The 17262-nt window shown below is 43.2% G+C and overlaps 1 protein-coding gene and 1 long non-coding RNA gene across 2 annotated transcripts; one reads left to right on the top strand and one right to left on the bottom strand.

Moving 5' to 3' along the window:
* Window positions 1-1973: 1973 nt before the first annotated feature.
* Window positions 1974-6829, bottom strand: RPL14 (ribosomal protein L14). The gene is made up of 6 exons (XM_010360029.2): window positions 6660-6829; window positions 6042-6143; window positions 5304-5398; window positions 2801-2900; window positions 2656-2709; window positions 1974-2385 (listed from the first exon to the last, which is right to left on the bottom strand). Exons 1-6 carry the CDS (start codon window positions 6660-6662, stop codon window positions 2110-2112), a joined length of 630 nt encoding a protein of 209 aa, XP_010358331.1. The 5' UTR covers window positions 6663-6829; the 3' UTR covers window positions 1974-2109.
* LOC104659868 lies at window positions 6817-15196 on the top strand. The gene is made up of 3 exons (XR_004058651.1): window positions 6817-6933; window positions 8877-8954; window positions 13879-15196. It is a non-coding gene; the product is annotated as an uncharacterized LOC104659868 (long non-coding RNA).
* Window positions 15197-17262: the final 2066 nt, after the last annotated feature.

Here is a 17262-nt window from a genome sequence, read left to right as displayed (position 1 = left end):
AAGCTTACCATATAGATGAGGAAACTGGGTTTTGGCTATGTGCCTAAACTACATAGCTTTCAAGAGGCAGAGCTAGGATTTTAGTATAGATTGTCTGCAGTCTTTGCATATACACCCAGATAGTCTACATATCTAACTCATCTTACCTGGATAAACTTTACCCTGCCTCATGTTCCCTCACAACCAATGAGTCAGAGGTACAAACCAGAAACCCCGACACATTGTTTTCTCACTTATTTCTGCAGTCCAATGCATGATCAAGACCACGTAAATGGCATCACCACTGCCACTTCCTTGGATTATACTGCCAACCCCAGCATTCCCAGTCTTGATCCCGTAAGTTTCAGTCTTACCAGTTCAATGATCTGAGATATCACTCCATTTAAAAAAACCCTCAGTAGCTTCCCATGCTCCCCTACAGGATCTAACCACTAACCTACTTTCTTGTTGTGGTCCCAAGCCAGTCTACATTATCAATTCGTTTATTTCCTATCTGATGTCATTCTTCCCCTTACGCCACCTTCTCATTTTAGCTGTAGATTCCACTTTCTCTAAACAATTCTCTACAGAGTAGAACAGGTAATCCCAAATTGTCCCTATTTTCCTTATTACACCATACCACTCACCTACTGTCAAGCAAATCAATGTGCTTTTTCCTTTACCCCAATGAAGCTTGAAGCTAGCTCTTGGTTAAAAAATGAGCTTCATTTAAAACGTATTCCTGGCCGGAAGCGGTGGCTCACGCCTGTAATCCCAGCACTTTGGGAAGCCAAGGCAGACAGACCACCTGAGGTCAGGATTGCCCCAAATTACCTAAATTTTGTGGTAGAGAGAACCAAAAGTCCAATCTACTATATACAAGGTAAGTATCTTATCTGAAATGCTTGGGACCTAGGTCTATATAGGAAATTCATTTATGCTTCATATCCACATACCCTGAAGGTCAACTACTACTTCCTCAGGGACAATGAATAGTATTGTGTACCTGCATTTTGACTATAACCCACCATGAGGGTAGGCTAGGGATTTTGTATTGTTGTGTCATAGCTCAGTTTCAGAGGTTAGAGCTTCTTGGATTAGAAATATGCTCAACCTGTAATTTTTATACTTGCCTTATTTTCCTACTTTTTGTAAGAAAATTTGCAGGCCGGGCAGAGTGGCTCACACCTGTAATCCCAGCACTTTGGGAGGCCAAGGCGGGTGTATCACCTGAGGTCAGGAGTTCAAGTCCAGCACGGCCAACACAGTCAAACCCCGTCTCTACTAAAAACACAAAAACTAGCCAGGCGTGAGGCACATGCCTGTAGTCCCAACTACTCAGGCTGAGGCAGGAGAATCGCTTGAGCCCAGGAGGCAGAGGTTGCACTGAGCCGAGATCGTGTCACTGCACTCCAGCCTGGGTGACAAGAGCAAGACTGTCTCAAAAAAACAACAAAGAAGGCCAAATGCAGTGGCTCATGCCTGTAATCCCAGCACTTTGGGAGGCTGAGACAGGCGGATCACAAGGTCAGGAGTTCAAAACCAGCCTGGCCAACATAACGAATCCCTATCTCTACAAGAAATACTAAATTTAGCTGGGCGTGGTGGCAGGTGCCTGTAGGCCCAGCTACCTGGGAGGCCAAGGCAGGAGAATCACTTGAACCCGGAAGGTGGAGGTGGCAGAGAGCTGAGATCGCGCCACTGCACTCCAGCCTGGGTGACACAGTAAGACTGTCTCAAAAACAAAACAAAACAAAACAAAAAATGGCTAGACTCTTGAGCATCAAGAAGCTGTCACTTTACCTATTTATGGCAAACATATCTGTACAAGGAAAAAAAAATGTTCTGAAGCCAAGGTGACCATAAGAAAAAAATGTCATTTGTGTCACTTGGTGTTCTAAGTTATCATGATTTCTCATGACATGATCAGTTATGACTTTGCAATGATTTTGCACTATCTATCCAAGTATGGGCAGAGAGTGAGATTAAGGAACTGATTATTTAATGTTTATTATAATCCTACTATCAATCTGCCTCCTAACTCCAGCCTCAACAGGCTTTAAATCCAAAGGCTTAAATACATTTGCCAACATGTCAAAAAGAACCTTTATTACTTCTTTTGACTGCCACTTATGCTTTCTTGCCAGATGCCTTTGGAGCAGGTGCTTTCTGGGCTGGAGCTTTTTGACCCTTCTGAGCTTTCGGAGCAGGCGCAGCCTTCTGGCCTGTGGCTTTCTGGGCAGGAACCTTCTGGGCTGGAGCCTTTTTACTCGCGGTGGTCATCTTTTTTGCTGGAACTTTAGCAGCAGCAGCAGTACCCTTAGTACCAGGTGCTTTTTTGGGAGAAGCTTTCAGGAGAGCTGCCTTTTGAAGCTTCTTAACTTCATTCTTGATTATTCTGTTCCTCTGAAAATTATCAATGTAAGAAAGCATTTATTGTGTATACATACAATAAACTCCAATTTATGCTGGTTTTATAAAGGGCATTAAGTGGTCTGTTCCCCTGCATCTGAAAAAAAGTAACAACTCCATAATGACATCATGAAACACAAGAGAGGATAAATTCTCCCTTTTTACAGAAAGCTCCCAAGAAGCCGGTAGCTTGAAATGGGGTTTGGCTACTGCTCCCTCATTATTCTAAAGCTGTTACACAAAAACACAGATCTTAAATCTTACCATTTTCTTTGCCTTCATAACTTTAAAACGATCAAAATCTGTCATCTTGGCTTTCTGTTAAAAAAATAAATAAAAATTATCCCTCTCACACTACCTTGAACTCTCCAAAAAAAGGACCAGAATCCATATGACCCCAAGTTATTACCCGTTCTCTGGCTTCAATCTTCTTGGCCCATCGTGTGGCTGCCCATTTTGTATTGATGTCTGCCTTCTGCCAGGCTTGTCGGACATACTTCTGGCGGGCACTAGAACGAGCCAAGACCACAGATCAGCTTTGCAGTCACTCATTATCAAGGACACTTTCTTTGTTCCTTAAAAAGCACTCTTCCTGTTACACTTCTTTCTCTACATAAGACACGACGCCTGGCACACTATGTATTTTACTCATATTTGTGTTTAGTAAGCCAGAAAAGGTTGTAATTTCAAGCATATTTTAATCAAAACTGTAATCCAGTTCCAATTTTTCTTTTAGAGAGGATCTTGCTTGCCACCCAGGCTGGAATGCAGTGGTATGATCACGGCTCACTGCAGCCTCGACCTTCTTGGCTCAAGCCATCCTCCTGCCTCAGCCTCCCAAGTAGCTGGGACTACAGATGCATACCAGCATATCCAGTTAATTTTTGTATTTTTTGTAGAGACAGGGTCTTGCTACGTTGCCCATGCTGCTCTCCAACTCCTGGGCTCAAGCAATCCTCCACCTTGGCCTTCCAAAGTGCTGGGATTACAGGTGTGAGCCTGCACCCAGCCAAGTCCATTTTATGAATTTAAAAACTACCTCTCGGCCAGGCGCAGTGGCTCACATCTGTAATCCCAGCACTTTGGGAGGTCGAGGTGGGTGGATCACCTGAGGTCAGGAGTTCAAGACCAGCCTGACCAACATAGTGAAACCCTATCTTTACTAAAAACACAAACATTAGCCAAGCGTGGTTGCAGGTGCCTATAATCCCAGCTACTTGGGAGGCTGAGGTTGCAGTGAGCCGAGATTGTATCACTGCACTCTAGCTTGGGTGACAGAGTGAGACTCTGTGTCAAAAAAAAGAAAGAAAGAGCCACCCGGAAAACAAACAACACAAAAACCCCACCTCTGACTATATATAATTCCACTTGGGTAGTGGACGTGTTGAAAACCTTTTTTTTTTTTTTCTTTTGAGACAGGGTCTTGCTCTGTAACCCAGATTGGAGAATGCACTGGCGCAATGTTGGCTCACTGCGACTTCCACTTCCTAGGTTCTAGCAATTCTACTGTTTCATCCACTCAAATAGCTGGGACTACAGGAGTACACCACCATACTCGACTAATTTTTGGACTTTTAGTGGAGACGGGGTTGGCTAGGCTGGTCTCAAATTCCTGGCCTCAAGTTATCTTCCCGCCTTGGCCTCCCAAAGTGCTGAGATTACAGGTATGAGCCACTGCACCCATCCAAGCCATTCATTCTCATAACAAACAAAGTAATTAATGTTAACTCTTATGCTCTTTAAAAAAAATTTTTACAGTAAAAATTTGTGGCCAAACATCCTAAAAATAAAATCCAGGGTGCTCCGGAATCCAAGGCAGAATTACAAGAGTACCTAGTGAAAAATCTAAGTTACCAGGTATTTTCTACTGCTTTGAACTTTGACAAGTATGCTCAAGCTTCATCCCTAATTGTGCTTCAAACAATGTGGTATGTCATAGTAGCAGCAGCACGGCTATGTTCACTGAGGTTGTTCAAGTGGCATGTTTCCAACCACCAGTACTTCCATTATGTATTAATACACGTACTGCAGTGTCTGTAGCGCTCAGCATACAGCAAGTTTTTGACTATTTTTTAAAGCATGCAAAATTACATTATTTAGACCTACTTTATCTGTAGTGGCCACATGATAGTACATGTTCCACTGTAACCATCATTGTGAGTTGAATTAACTGTATAGCAACACACTAAAGTGTTTTAATTTTCATGTCAAAAAAGAACCACTATTCACCGTCTCATTTAAATGTAAGCTAGGGATAAAACCCTTCATGTTAAATATTGTGTAACTGACACACACTAAGAGCTTGCCTAATGATAGCTAGTATCAAAAAACACAAGACTTAGTACTTTTGTTACTTTAAGCTAAAAGTTTGGCAGAGACCAGAAGAGGATGGCAAGTCTAAACAAAGGGAAAGCCCTAAACTACCAGGGTAGAAAAGTGACCTTAAGGCATTTATTTTATTTATTTTCGAGACAGGGTCTCATTCTGTCATCCATGCTGGAGTGCAGTGGCATGATCATGGCTCTCTGCAGTCTAGATCTCACTAAAGTGATCCTCCCAACTCAGCACCCCCACGGCCCCCCTACCTGGGATTACAGGAACGTGCCACCATGCCCAACGAATTTTTTTGTATTTTTTGTAGACAGGGGTTTTCACCATGTTGCCCATGCTGGTCTCGAAACTCTTGGGCTCAAGAGACCCTCCCACCATGGCCCCCCAAAGTACTGGGATAACAGGCGTGAGCTATCACACCCAGGACATTTTAAAAGTAAATAATCCCTGTCTACTTCTATAATGTAAATCCTTTTTCAGGATGGCTCGGAATCTTCCATATTGTTTACTCTAAAACAAACTTTCACTAGTATAAACAAATCTGGGGATGGGAGGGAGCAATGATATTAGTGGATAGTTACCTGTGTGGAAACTTCAGGATGAAATCAGTGAGCTGCATGCACTTGAAAGGCATGGCCTGTCTCCTCACTTGAGTGCAAGGTCCATCGACCAAAGCCTAGAACACAAACATCAAGAACTTCAGTGCAAAATCTAACAGCAATTAAAATGGTCAGATGGTTCTGTAAAATTACTTATCCGTTCAGGGCCATCAAACCCACACTACTATTTAAATAAATTGCTAAGACAGGGATTGTCCTATCTGGGTCACGTATGTTTACTTCTTTTGCTCAACACAAACATTTCTCCACACCATTAAATGTTCCTTTTTAGACTATTAGTACCCCATAGAAACCAACCACATGTGATTTACAAGCAACTTTAGGACTCTGATCCCTGTTCATTTATAGCCGGTGGTCAACTCCTTAGTTTGCTTGTCTCAAATACACAGCAGTAGATACAAAAGTGCTTTCTATGTGTTGGATCTGTTCTAAACTCACTTTACGCATAGTAACTCATTTAAAACTAACCAACTTTTTTCAGTCCATAACGGGCTCTACCTTAAGTGGCAACACTAAAATTCAATACTAAGAGCTAATTTAAAGCTGTGCTTACAACCCTTACCATTACCTGTTTCCTCAATGGTAAAATAAAGCTACTACTCACAGCAACCTCATCTTACACAGCCATCGAGACAATTCATTTGTCAACTGCAGAGCACATGTCCACTGCCATGTTTAGTAAGAGGTTGTGACACTTACCCTGTTCTGATCAATAACATCTACAATCGCGACCAATTTTCCGGCATGAGGTCCAAAGGAGACGTAGGCCACCCGGCCAACCTCCACAAAGCGCCTGAACACCTAAAATTGGGGGAGAAAGGACAGTGAAACTTACTTATAAATACTCACTAGATATGTCACTTTCTGCAGCTAGAGACGACATGGTTAAATTCAGCGAAAAGGAATGCTGCAGGGGAACACCTGCCCGAGCGCCAGGCGCCAACCCGGAAGGACGAAATCGGCAGACGCCTCAGTAGCTAAAGCCCGCTCCCACCGCCACCGCCTGCCAGCTCTCAGCTCCGCAAGGCCCAGGCGGCGGGACAAGGCCCTCGGACCACTAGCCGCCTCGGCAGTCCAGCTCCAGCGGCAGAGGCGCGCACCCGTGACCCAAGGCGCGCCAGGCCTTGCCGGGCCCTCCACGCGCTCGCCAGCCGCGAGTCCAGGAAGGGTCAGTTTTCGGTGCACGGTCGGTCCGGGGACCCTCACCATGCGCTTCCCGAGACCCTCTGGGAGCCGTTCGGCGCCTCAGCTTCCCAGCAGAGGTGGAGGTTGAACGGCATGGTCGCCAGCCCCTGAGCCCGCATCAGTAAGACTCACCATGTTGGCGGCGTTCGGCGAGAAAGAAGGAGGCCAGCTCAACCGTGCGCATGTGTAGAAGAACGCACCGCCCCTTCGGTAACGAGACTCCGACGTGTGCACCAATTGGTTGGTGCGTGGACCCGTGCGTGCGTACGCGCAGCTCGCTGGAAAAACATGGCGGAGCCGGCTGGAGCGGAATTAGATTTTGGCAAAGTTGGGCGGCGAGATTGTCTTTGGTGATTTGGATTGGAGAGCTGCAGGAAGATCATCGCTTAGTAATTTAGGGTTAAGAGTACGGAAGCTATGTCTTCCGTTGGTCGCATGCCATTTGACTTCCTTTTTATTTCCCCGAGTTTTATTTAATTGTTGGTTGGTCATGGCTTAGTACTAGGCCTGTTCGCTTCTCACGTTCTCTCCCTAATCTCAGTAACTTTGTTAACCTTTCATTTTAAAGTAACTCACACTTACAGAAATATTGCTAAACTAGTACAAATAATTCCCATAAACCCTTCTAGATTCCACAAATGTTACCGTTTTGGACGTGCTATATCATTCTACCATTTGAGAGGGCATTGCCGACATGATGTCCTTTTATCTCTACCTTTTTTTTTTTTTTTTTGAAGACGGAGCCTCGGTCTGTTGCCCACGCTGGAGTGCAGTGGCGGGAACTCGGCTCACCGCAACTTCCGCCTTCCGGGTTCAAGCGATTCTCCAGCCTCAGCCTCCCAAGTAGCTGGGACTACAGGCGCGCGCCACCATGGTGGGCTAAGTTTTTTTGTATTTTCAGTAGAGACGGGGTTTCACTATGTTGATCAGGCTGGTCTCTAACTCCTGACCTCGTGATCTGCCCCACTTGGCCTCCCAAAGTGTTGGGATTACAGGCGTGAGCCTCCGCGCCCGGTGTTACATTCTTTTATAGAGACAGGTTCTCCCTCAGTCTCCCAGGCTGGAGTGCAGTGTTGTGATCACAGTTCCCTGCGGCCTCTAACTTCTGGGTGAAGATGATCGTCTTGTCTTGGCCTTCCAAAGTGCTGGGATTACCGGCGGGAGCCACCATACCCAGCCTATCTATACATTCTTAAAATGTGTATTTCCTAACAACAAAGAGATTCTCTTACATCATCAGTACACTTATCAAAATCAGGAAATTAATATTGCAATAGTACTGTTATCTAACCTGCAGCCCTTATTCAAATTTATAAGTTGTTGCTCCTATGTTCTTTGGAGCAAATGAGGAAAAAAAATTTTTTTTCCAGGCTCTTGGTCTAATGGAGGATTACAAATTGCATTTATTTATCAGGTCTCTAGTCTTTAACTGATAGTTTAGCAGACAAAATATTTACCTGAAGCCCCAAAGAAAAAGAAGTATAAGCCAGTACAAGAATCGAACCAAAAGCTGTGCAGAACCCTGACTTTCTTTCTTGTTCCTATAACTAACCTTCCCGAGAAGTGAACTCACCCTAGTTACGACCAAATTGACGTGATAGCCATGTGCATAACTAGTTACCTGGCAACGTGGACAGGAGCATTTATATTTAGGAGTGAAAAAATGTTTGTTGTATCTGTTTTTGAAATTTGTAATCTTAGGAACTCTGAAGCTGAGCAAGACTGTTCAAGCCCAGTCAGTCTAAGACCACCAGGGACGAACCAATAGTCAACAAAACCAGGTCTATCGACCTTTTTTAATGAGGGAGATTGCACACCAGAGACACCATGGGACATTTTACCTAAGGAAGGAAAAGATAAAGTTACAGAATTTTGAGAAAGTTTAAAGTTTGAATGGAACTTAAATGAAACAGGGTTTTAATAGCCTCAAAGCAAAGCAGGTCTGTGAAAAAGGGTCAACATCAGGCCTAGACTGCAGAGTGGACCCACGGTCCTGTTTCTTTGAAAACCTCTTTTCTGAAGCTTTGCAACTGGCTTGTAAATTGAAGCTGTGTCTCTGTGTTAAAGTGACTTAGATCCTCCAAGCAAGATGTTTTATTCTTACACAATTTCAAACAGCAAATTTCTGAGGGTCTTTGATTTTAGAAAACAAAGTTTCTCAGTGAGAAAGTGAGAAAGCAGTAGTCACTCAAAGAGGGTTATTATGACACTAAAGATTAAGCATGTCCTTGGCAACAATAGTTTCTTGTTAACTTTGCGGCTGTCTTTATTTGTGTTTGTTTTTCCTGCCTGATGAATAACCATGCAGATTTTTCTTCTCAACTGAGCTTGTATTTACTTATTCCTTAGGAATTCTGATGGTATAGCAAGAAGATATTCTGAGCATTATATCAATGGGGAAGTTCTAGATCTTTTGCAAAGCAGGAGGTAAGCTCACAAACCACAGGTAATGACACACTCTGGAATAAAAAATGTCCATAATGAAGAGGAACATTGGCCTATTACAGAAATCTGAGTGAGAAGCAAATGAAGGTCATCTTAGCAACTCAGTGATTGCCCACTTCCAACTTCCTGTTCCCAAAGTGGCTGATAGACTCTGGAATGGGTCAGGACACTTGGGATGCAGTGCCCAACTCCTCAGTAGTACAAGTTTGTTCAACACTTCAAATGCCTAGATAGGTTTGTGTGTGTGTGTGTGTGTGTGTGGTCTGTCCCTTGTATTTAACAAACAAGGAGGTAGTGTTGGTTTCTGTGTACTTTTTTTTTTTTTTTTTTTTTTGAGGTAGAGTCTTGCTTTGTCACCCAGGCTGGAGTGCAGTGGTGCAATCAGAGCTCACTGCAGCCTTGACTTGTTGGCTTGAGCCATCCTCCCACCTCAGTCTCACAAGTATCTGGGACTACAGGCACGTGCCACCATGCCCAGCTAATTTTTAAATTTTCTGTAGAGATGAGGGTTTCATTATGTTGTCCAAGGTGGTCTCAGACTCCTGGACTCAAGTGATCCTCTCGGCCTCTCATAGTGTTAGGATTACAGACATGAACCTCTGCACCGCGCCCTGTTTCTTTGTTGTTGTTTGTTTGCTTGTTTTTACTGTACGTATTTCACGTCAGTGGGCTGCAAAGTCAGGAGCTAGAGATCAGCAAGCAAGATCAAGATCTTTGACACGCTTTACCACAACATAAACAATAGGTGGAGTAATTTATGATAATTCAACCCTGGGAACCCAGGGTGAATCACTGGTGAATGCTAAGTGACTAAATCAGTGCCTGGAGTAGAATAGGCGCTTCATAAATATTTTGAGTGAATGAATGAAAAGGCAAAGCCTTAGAACATACTAAATGTCTATCAAAAGAGGTCTGCTTAAATAAACTGCCTACAAAACTGCTGAAAAGCACCAGGCAAATCGCATAGCTAGCTATACTGATTGAGAATGCTTTCCAGGATAGGAATGGAAAGTTCTGTGTGTGTTGGAGTCTTAACAACACTAGAAATAGAACCATGGTGCAAAGAGCTTTCTGAGAGGCCTGCTAAGTAGGAGAAAAGCTCCTGTATCACCATGGAAACAACTCTCCCCCAAAGGAATGACTACAAGGACAGGGTGCTAGATAATGCAGCATAATGAACATAGTGGTAAACAAGGATGCAGAACGAGTGACAGGGCATTCAGGGAGAAGAGATGCTGACATGGTGCCATCTAGAAGGAATGAACATATATTAGTTCATTTAGCAAATACTGAATGCCTCGTGTGTGCAAGGAATTGAAGACATAGTAGTGAACAAAACAGGCAAAAGTTCTACTCTCGTGGAACTGTCATTTGAGAGGGTAGATACAGAAAATAAGCAAATAGTGTGTCATATGGTGGTAAGTGTCACAGAAAAATAAAAAGGAGGATGGAGAGTACTAGGGTGGAATTGCTTTAAGGGAAAGGGTAGTTATTTTAAATAGGGAAGTGAGGGAAGGCCTTGAGGAAAAAAGTGACACTTGAATAGAGAACTTCAGGAGATGAGTGAGCAATTCATGTGGATGTCTGGGTGATGACAATTCCAGGCAGAGGGAACAGCAAGTTCTCTCTCATCATGTATGTGGAAGGGCAGGGAGACCAATGAGGCTGAAGTGGGGTGACTGAGGGAGAGAGAGTATGAGATGAAGAAGCCAGGGCATGTGGAACCTTGGAAGCCACTGGAAGGACTTGCTTTTACTCTCAAGATGGGAGCCAATGGATGCTTTAAATGGAGCAGTGACATGATCTGACATGCTTTTAAAGATTATACAGGCTTTATACAGGTTTTATAAAGATTATACAGGTTTTAAAGATTATAACATTGGGTTAAGAATGCCCTTCTCATCATAGACTGTAGGAGGCAAGGTTGCAGCTGGAGACAAGTTGGATGGGTGTTACATCTTGGCTTTTTTTTTTTTTTAAAGGATTAAATGCGTTAACATTCATTAAAGGCATTAGTAATATGTAAAAAGGACAATGCTGGGCCTGAAAACCTGAGTTTTGTATATCTCTGTACCAGCAGGGACACTGTTTCAGAGGTCACTGTGGTTCTAATAAACAAATATTCGGAACCCAAGTTGTACCAAATATTTACCAAGGGAAGCAGTACTAGGGCTTAAGTTTCTTTTGGCATAGATCCTGGATCACAAACGTTTCTATTATGAAGAATTTCCACATGTACAAAAATAGAATAGTATGTATAATAAACTCCCATGTACACATTATGCTTTCTCAAAAATTATCCACACAGGGCCAATCTTATTTATTTCTACTCATTTAACACTCTCTCTTCTGTTTTATTTTAAAAGCCAATTCAAGAAATTTTAGCCATAAATACCTCAATATGTATCTAAAAGATGATTTCTTTAAAAGAAATATAACCCCACTAGTATTATCACACCTGAAAATTAACAAAAATTCCCTAATATGTTCAAGTATTTATTCCAATTTTGGAGGGATTCTTGCACCTTTTTCCATATTTTCTGAGAATCTGTAGTTAATCAAAAGCCTTCCGAGAGACAACATCAGCTAATCAAAAGCCTTCCAAGAGACATCAGTATTTAAATTTTTATCAAATAACTCCAGAATTGTGGCTGAGAACCAGTCACACACACACATTCACATAGAACATTTGCGTAGCTAATCCTTGTAGCACTTCTGACAAACACTAGGCACCATTCTGAGTGCCTTACACATATTAAATCATTTAATCCTTGCAAAAGCCCAAGATGTAACCTCCAGAATAGAGGTGATATTATCCCTACGTTGCAGGTGAGGAAATGGATAGGGAGGCTAAATAACTTGTGCCCCCTCAGATGGCTAGTCAGTGCATCGTTCAGACCCAGAGTCCATCCTCTTAACCATGCAGAATCCATTCAGGGTGTAAAGTTGTTAGCTGGATCCAGTTAGATTGAGGAAAGTAGCAGCAATCCTAGTCAAGGAATAAAATTGCATCTACTCAAACCTAAGAGTTGAAAGAAGTTATGATAAAAATTAAAGGGAACTTGAAGGATGGCTCAAGGACTTGTAATATACTTAGTTGTCAAATCGTGATCTCAAACTTTTTTTATTTTTAATTTTCGTGGTTACATAGTAGGTGTATATGTTTGTGGGGTACATGAGATATTTTGGTACAGGCATGCAATGCATAATAATCACGTCATGGAAAATCAGGTACCCATCTCCTCAAGCATTTATCCTTTGTGTTACAAACAACTCAATTATATATACTCTTTTAGGTTTTTTAAAATTTTTATTTTTATTTATTTATTTTTTGAGATGGAGTCTCACTCTGTTGCCCAGGCTGGAGTGCAGTGGTGCAGTCTCTGCTCACTGCAAGCTCCATCTCCCGGATTCAAGCCATTCTCCTGCCTCAGCCTCCTGAGTAGCTGGGAGAGGGGACAGTCAGTGTGTGGCACACTAGAGGCGTCTGCAACCACGCCTGGCTAATTTTTTGTATTTTTAGTAGAGATGGGGTTTCACCATGTTAGCCAGGACGGTTTCAATCTCCTGACCTTGGGATCCGCCCACCTTGGCATCCCAAAGCGCTGGGATTACAGGCATGAGCCACCGTGTCCGGCCTCTTTTAGGTATTTTTAAATGTACAATTAAATTATTACTGATTATAGTCTCCCTGTTGTGCTATCAAATACTAGTCTTATTCATTCTTCCTAAATTTTTTTTGTATGCATTAACCATCCCCACCTCCTCTCACCATACCACTCACTACCTTTCTCAGCCTCTGGTAACCATCCTTCTATTCTCTATCCCTATGAGTTCAATTGTTTTGACTTTTAGAACCCACAAGTAAGTGAGAACATGTGATGTTTGTCTTTCTGTACCTGGCTTATTTCACCTAACATGATGATCTCCAGTTCCATCCATGCTATTGCCAATGACAGAATCTCATTCTTTTGATGGCTGAATAGCAGTCCATTGTGTATAAGTACCACATTTTCTTTATCCATTCATCTGTTGGAGATCTCAAACTTAACACACCAACACAGAGCTCCTGATCTTCAGCAACCCCTCCCTATTAATCCACTAAACCTTACTGTTTAGTTTTCCCCATCTGTGTTCATGGCAACTCTATCATTCCAGTTGTTCAGAGCAGACACCCTGAAGTCACCCTCAATCCTTCGCTTTTTCTTTTCCGCTTTTTTTTTGAGATGGAGTCTTACTCTGTCGCCCAGGCTGGAGTGCAGTGGTGCGATCTTGGCTCACTGCAACCTCCGCCTCCCTGGTTCAAGTGATTCTCCTGCCTCAGCCTCCTGAGTAGCTGGGATTACAGGCACCTGCCACCTCGTCTGGCTAACTTTTTAAAATTTTTAGTAGAGAAGGGGTTTCACCATGTTGGCCAGACTGGTTTTGAACTCCTGACCTCAAGTGATCCTCCCACCTCGGCCTCCCAAAGTGGTAGGATTGCCAGTATGAGACACCTCGCCCAGCCGATCTTCCACTTTCACATCCCATATCCATTCAGACAAAAACTCTTGTTGGCTGTACCTTTAAAATTTTATTGAGAACCTGACTACTCTCCTCCTCTGTTACAACAAACCTTGTGCAAGTCACCACTATCTCTTGTTTGGATAACTGCAATAGCCTCTGTGGCGGACACTTCTAAAATGGCCCCTAATGATTTCTGCCTTCTGGTATTCAAACCTTTGCATAATCCCTTCCCCTTCAGAAAGAGCTGGACTTAGTGACTTTCTTCTAAGGCATAGACTATGACAAAAGTTGTGGGATATACTTCTGAGATTAGAGTATAAAAGACCGTGACCTCTATCTCTCTGTCTTTCTCTCTCTTTCTCTGCCTCCCTCTCTTTTCTGTTTGCTTGCTGTGATGAAGCAAGCTGCCCTGTTGTGAGCTTTCTGGTGGAGAGCCCCACATGGCAAGAAAATGAGAAGCCCCCTGGACAGACAAGAGCTGAGGCCCATGATACAATATCCTGAAAAAAACTGAATCCTGCTGACAACTGCCCAAGTGAAGCTGAAAGTGCATCTTTCCGCAGTGGAACCTTGAGATGACTGCAGCCCTGGCTGACAACTTGATTGCAGCCTGTGAAGGACCCTGAACCAGAGGACTCAGCGAAATTGTGCCCGGATTCCTGACCTACAGAGGCAGTGAGATAATAAATGCTGTTGTTTGAGGCCACAAAGTTTTGAGGTATTTGTTAATACAGCAACGGATACTTAATACAGCTTCCTACATGGTCTCCCTCCTTCAACCTTCACACTACAGTCTGTTGTCCACACAGCAGTAAGAGATCCTTTTAAAACATAAGTCAGATCATCATGACACTTACTTCCTTGCTAAGTGGGCTGCAAGGCATTTCACAGTCTGATCCCCTATCCTCTCTCTTTCCTCATCTCCTATCATTCTTCCCCTTGCAAATTTTCTTCCAGCACGTGGGCCTCCCTGCTATTCTTCAGTATGGCAAGCAACCTGCTGCCCGGAGCCCACACACTGACTGTCCCCTCTCCTAGGACACTCTTCCCTCAAGGGCTCCCACATCTTGCCTGCTGGCTTCTGCATCTTCTTCAAGTCTGCTCAAATGTCACCTTCTCAGTGAGGCCCATCCTGGCTATCCTCTTTCAGTTCTGACACAAAATAATTTATCCCTTTATTACATCATTATTTTGTTGTCTTCCCTCCTTCTGTTCCTACTAAAATTTAATCTCTAAGAAAGCAGAAAACGTCTTGTTCTTTGCTGTAACCCAAGTGCCTCGAACATTGCCTCATTAATTGCTTGCACTCAATAATATGTGTTGAATAAATGGGTTAAGTAGTTTATTAATTGTGAAGCTAAATCCTGTCTGAAAGGTTTGGAGCAGCTTATTGAAATAGCAAATAGAGATTCTGTGTTTTAAGTTGTGGTTAAGGTAGAATCATCCATGATGTATGTGGAGCCAGATCCTGTGTCCTGGACTCAAATATCTGTATCTGACCTGTGGGTAATTATATTGCTGTCCTATACCTTTGACCCATTCATCTCAGCTCACCTGTGATCCAGGCTATACTCCTAAAGTTGGGTGAGAGAGTCTGCAACACAAGGAAAACACAGAGCCATCATTTAGTAAATCAAACCCATAATAATACATTTTGTTGTTAAATGTAGCCAATCTCTGAGTATTTTTTATTAAAGTATCTCTAATGTTTAAGAGCATCTAACACATTCATCATGTTTCACCTGTCCTCAGCCCCTGCTTGGCTTCCCTCCCATATGCGTCAGTGCCCAAAGTCCAGAAGGGGCCAAGGTGGCAGGGGGCTGGCATGTCAGTGCTACCCTGAGTGTGTGCCCACCTGGCTGGGCTGTGACAGTGCCCGGGTTCGGCTCCAACCTTGCTCCATAATTGGAACAGGCACTGGGAACAGGGAGAGGCCAGGTAGTGAGAGCAGACACTTCGCAGGGGGGCCTACCTGGGCCCCCAAGAGCACAGAGATGCCTGGGTTTGCAGCCAGGCTTGGGCAGCTGCAGCGGCACCTGGGGAGGGCGGGGCTTCTGCCTGTTCCGTGGAGTGTATAACCCCAGCAGTGCCTCCCTACTGCAGCCGATGTCTTGGCAGTGGCCACTCTAGATCGGCCACTGCTGCCACCAATATGACATTAATGAAGTAGATTTAAAATTTTCAGGGGATTTAATTAATCATGATTTTAAGTGGTGTTAATGTTTCTGGAAATTTAATCTCTTAGACTTGACTTATTTGAACATTCATCATAGAGCAAGCTAAAGTTATTGTTTCTAATTTATGTAAAAATTGCTACCTATAAAACAGAATGATAACTTTACAAGTTGAAATAAAAGCTTTAAGAAAATCTAAGTTTTTAAACATAAGACTTTAAAAATTAAATATTATTTTAATGGCTAGTAACTGTTGATAGTCCATTCTGTGCACAACAACCCCCCTTGGGCATTTGAAAATAAAAATCTCTACTGACCATTTTGAAAGAATGAGTTCGAGGATACATCCACAGATTGGAGCTTCAACAGGAGCAGGACGTGGAGAGCCCAGGAAACTTGAACAGAATCATAGAGGTCACATCTGAACAAGAATTGATTACATTCAATTCTGGTCACCTGGCCCATTAGAGGTAGCATCAGACCCAGAAAAGGCATCTGGAAAGCAACTATAGAGGGGAGTTAGTGTGCATCAATTTTAGCAATGAGTTATAGAGTCAATGACTATGACTTAAACATTTATTTTCCTCTTTTGTGGGGGTCCTGGGCTGGCCTGGTCCCTCAGCTCAGGGATCCAGCTCACTCTTCCTACATCCCTAACATCCATGAGGTGGCTCTTACTTTCATTACTTCAGGCCTACAGATCTTGCCCTTACACTTTGCAGCAGGATAAAGAAAAAGGACAAAAGATGTGTGTCCACTGTTCTCTCAGGAGGAGTCTTGGTTGCCACGTCAGGACACTTCTGCTTCCTTCCCATTGGCCAGAACTCAGCCTCATTACCACACCTGCAAGCAATGCTGGGAAATGGAGTCTCCACTTCTGGTGACTATGAACCTTGCTAAAAATCAGATGTTGCAGAACTATTACTATGGAAAAAAGCAAAAGCAAATATCAGGAAATGGGTACTTACTACTTTACACATATTCTGTGGGCAGCAGCAAGCTATAAGAGGTGAAATTGTAAATCTTAAGACTTTATGTGGAATGGCACAGTTAAAATAGGGTGGAAGTGATAGTCATAAGTAGTCACTGAAATGTATACAGGAAAACATGAGCTTGTTCCTGCAACGTCACAAAACACCAGCTGGGGATTCTGTTCAAAACCCAAAAAATGTCATTTTAGGGCAGATAAGTATTCTTTTAGAATCAGCATTTTAGAAACAATTAAAAAAACCCCAAACTAAGGACAAATTAGCCTATGAGGAGGTATACATGGAAAGTATAAATTGAATTGGGTCTAAAACTTTTCTCCCCCTCCCTCCCTTCCTTCCTTCCTTCCTTCCTTCCTTCCTTCCTTCCTTCCTTCCTTCCTTCCTTCCTTCCTTCCTTCCTTCCTTCCTTCCTCCCTCCCTCCCTCCCTCCCTCCCTCCCTCCCTTCCTTCCTTCCTTCCTTCCTTCCGTCTTTTTCTTTCTTTCGAGATGGAGTCTCACTCTGTCACCCAGGCTGCAGTGCAGTGGCATGATCTTGGCTCACTGCAACCTCTGCCTCCTGAGTTCAAGCGATTCTCCTGCCTCAGCCTCTGGAGTAGCTGGGATTACAGGTGTGCACCACC

This window comes from Rhinopithecus roxellana, chromosome 1, assembly GCF_007565055.1.
Source record: "Rhinopithecus roxellana isolate Shanxi Qingling chromosome 1, ASM756505v1, whole genome shotgun sequence".
NCBI lineage: Eukaryota > Metazoa > Chordata > Mammalia > Primates > Cercopithecidae > Rhinopithecus > Rhinopithecus roxellana.
This window is presented reverse-complemented; position numbering and strand designations above follow the sequence as displayed.

Excerpts from the sequence above, each read along its gene's own strand:
- RPL14 (XM_010360029.2), bottom strand. Across the intron at positions 2,710-2,800 it reads AGATTGAAGCCAGAGAACGG|AAAGCCAAGATGACAGATTT; the intron begins GTAATAACTTGG and ends TTTTTTTAACAG. Across the intron at positions 2,386-2,655 it reads TTATGAAGGCAAAGAAAATG|AGGAACAGAATAATCAAGAA; the intron begins GTAAGATTTAAG and ends GATAATTTTCAG.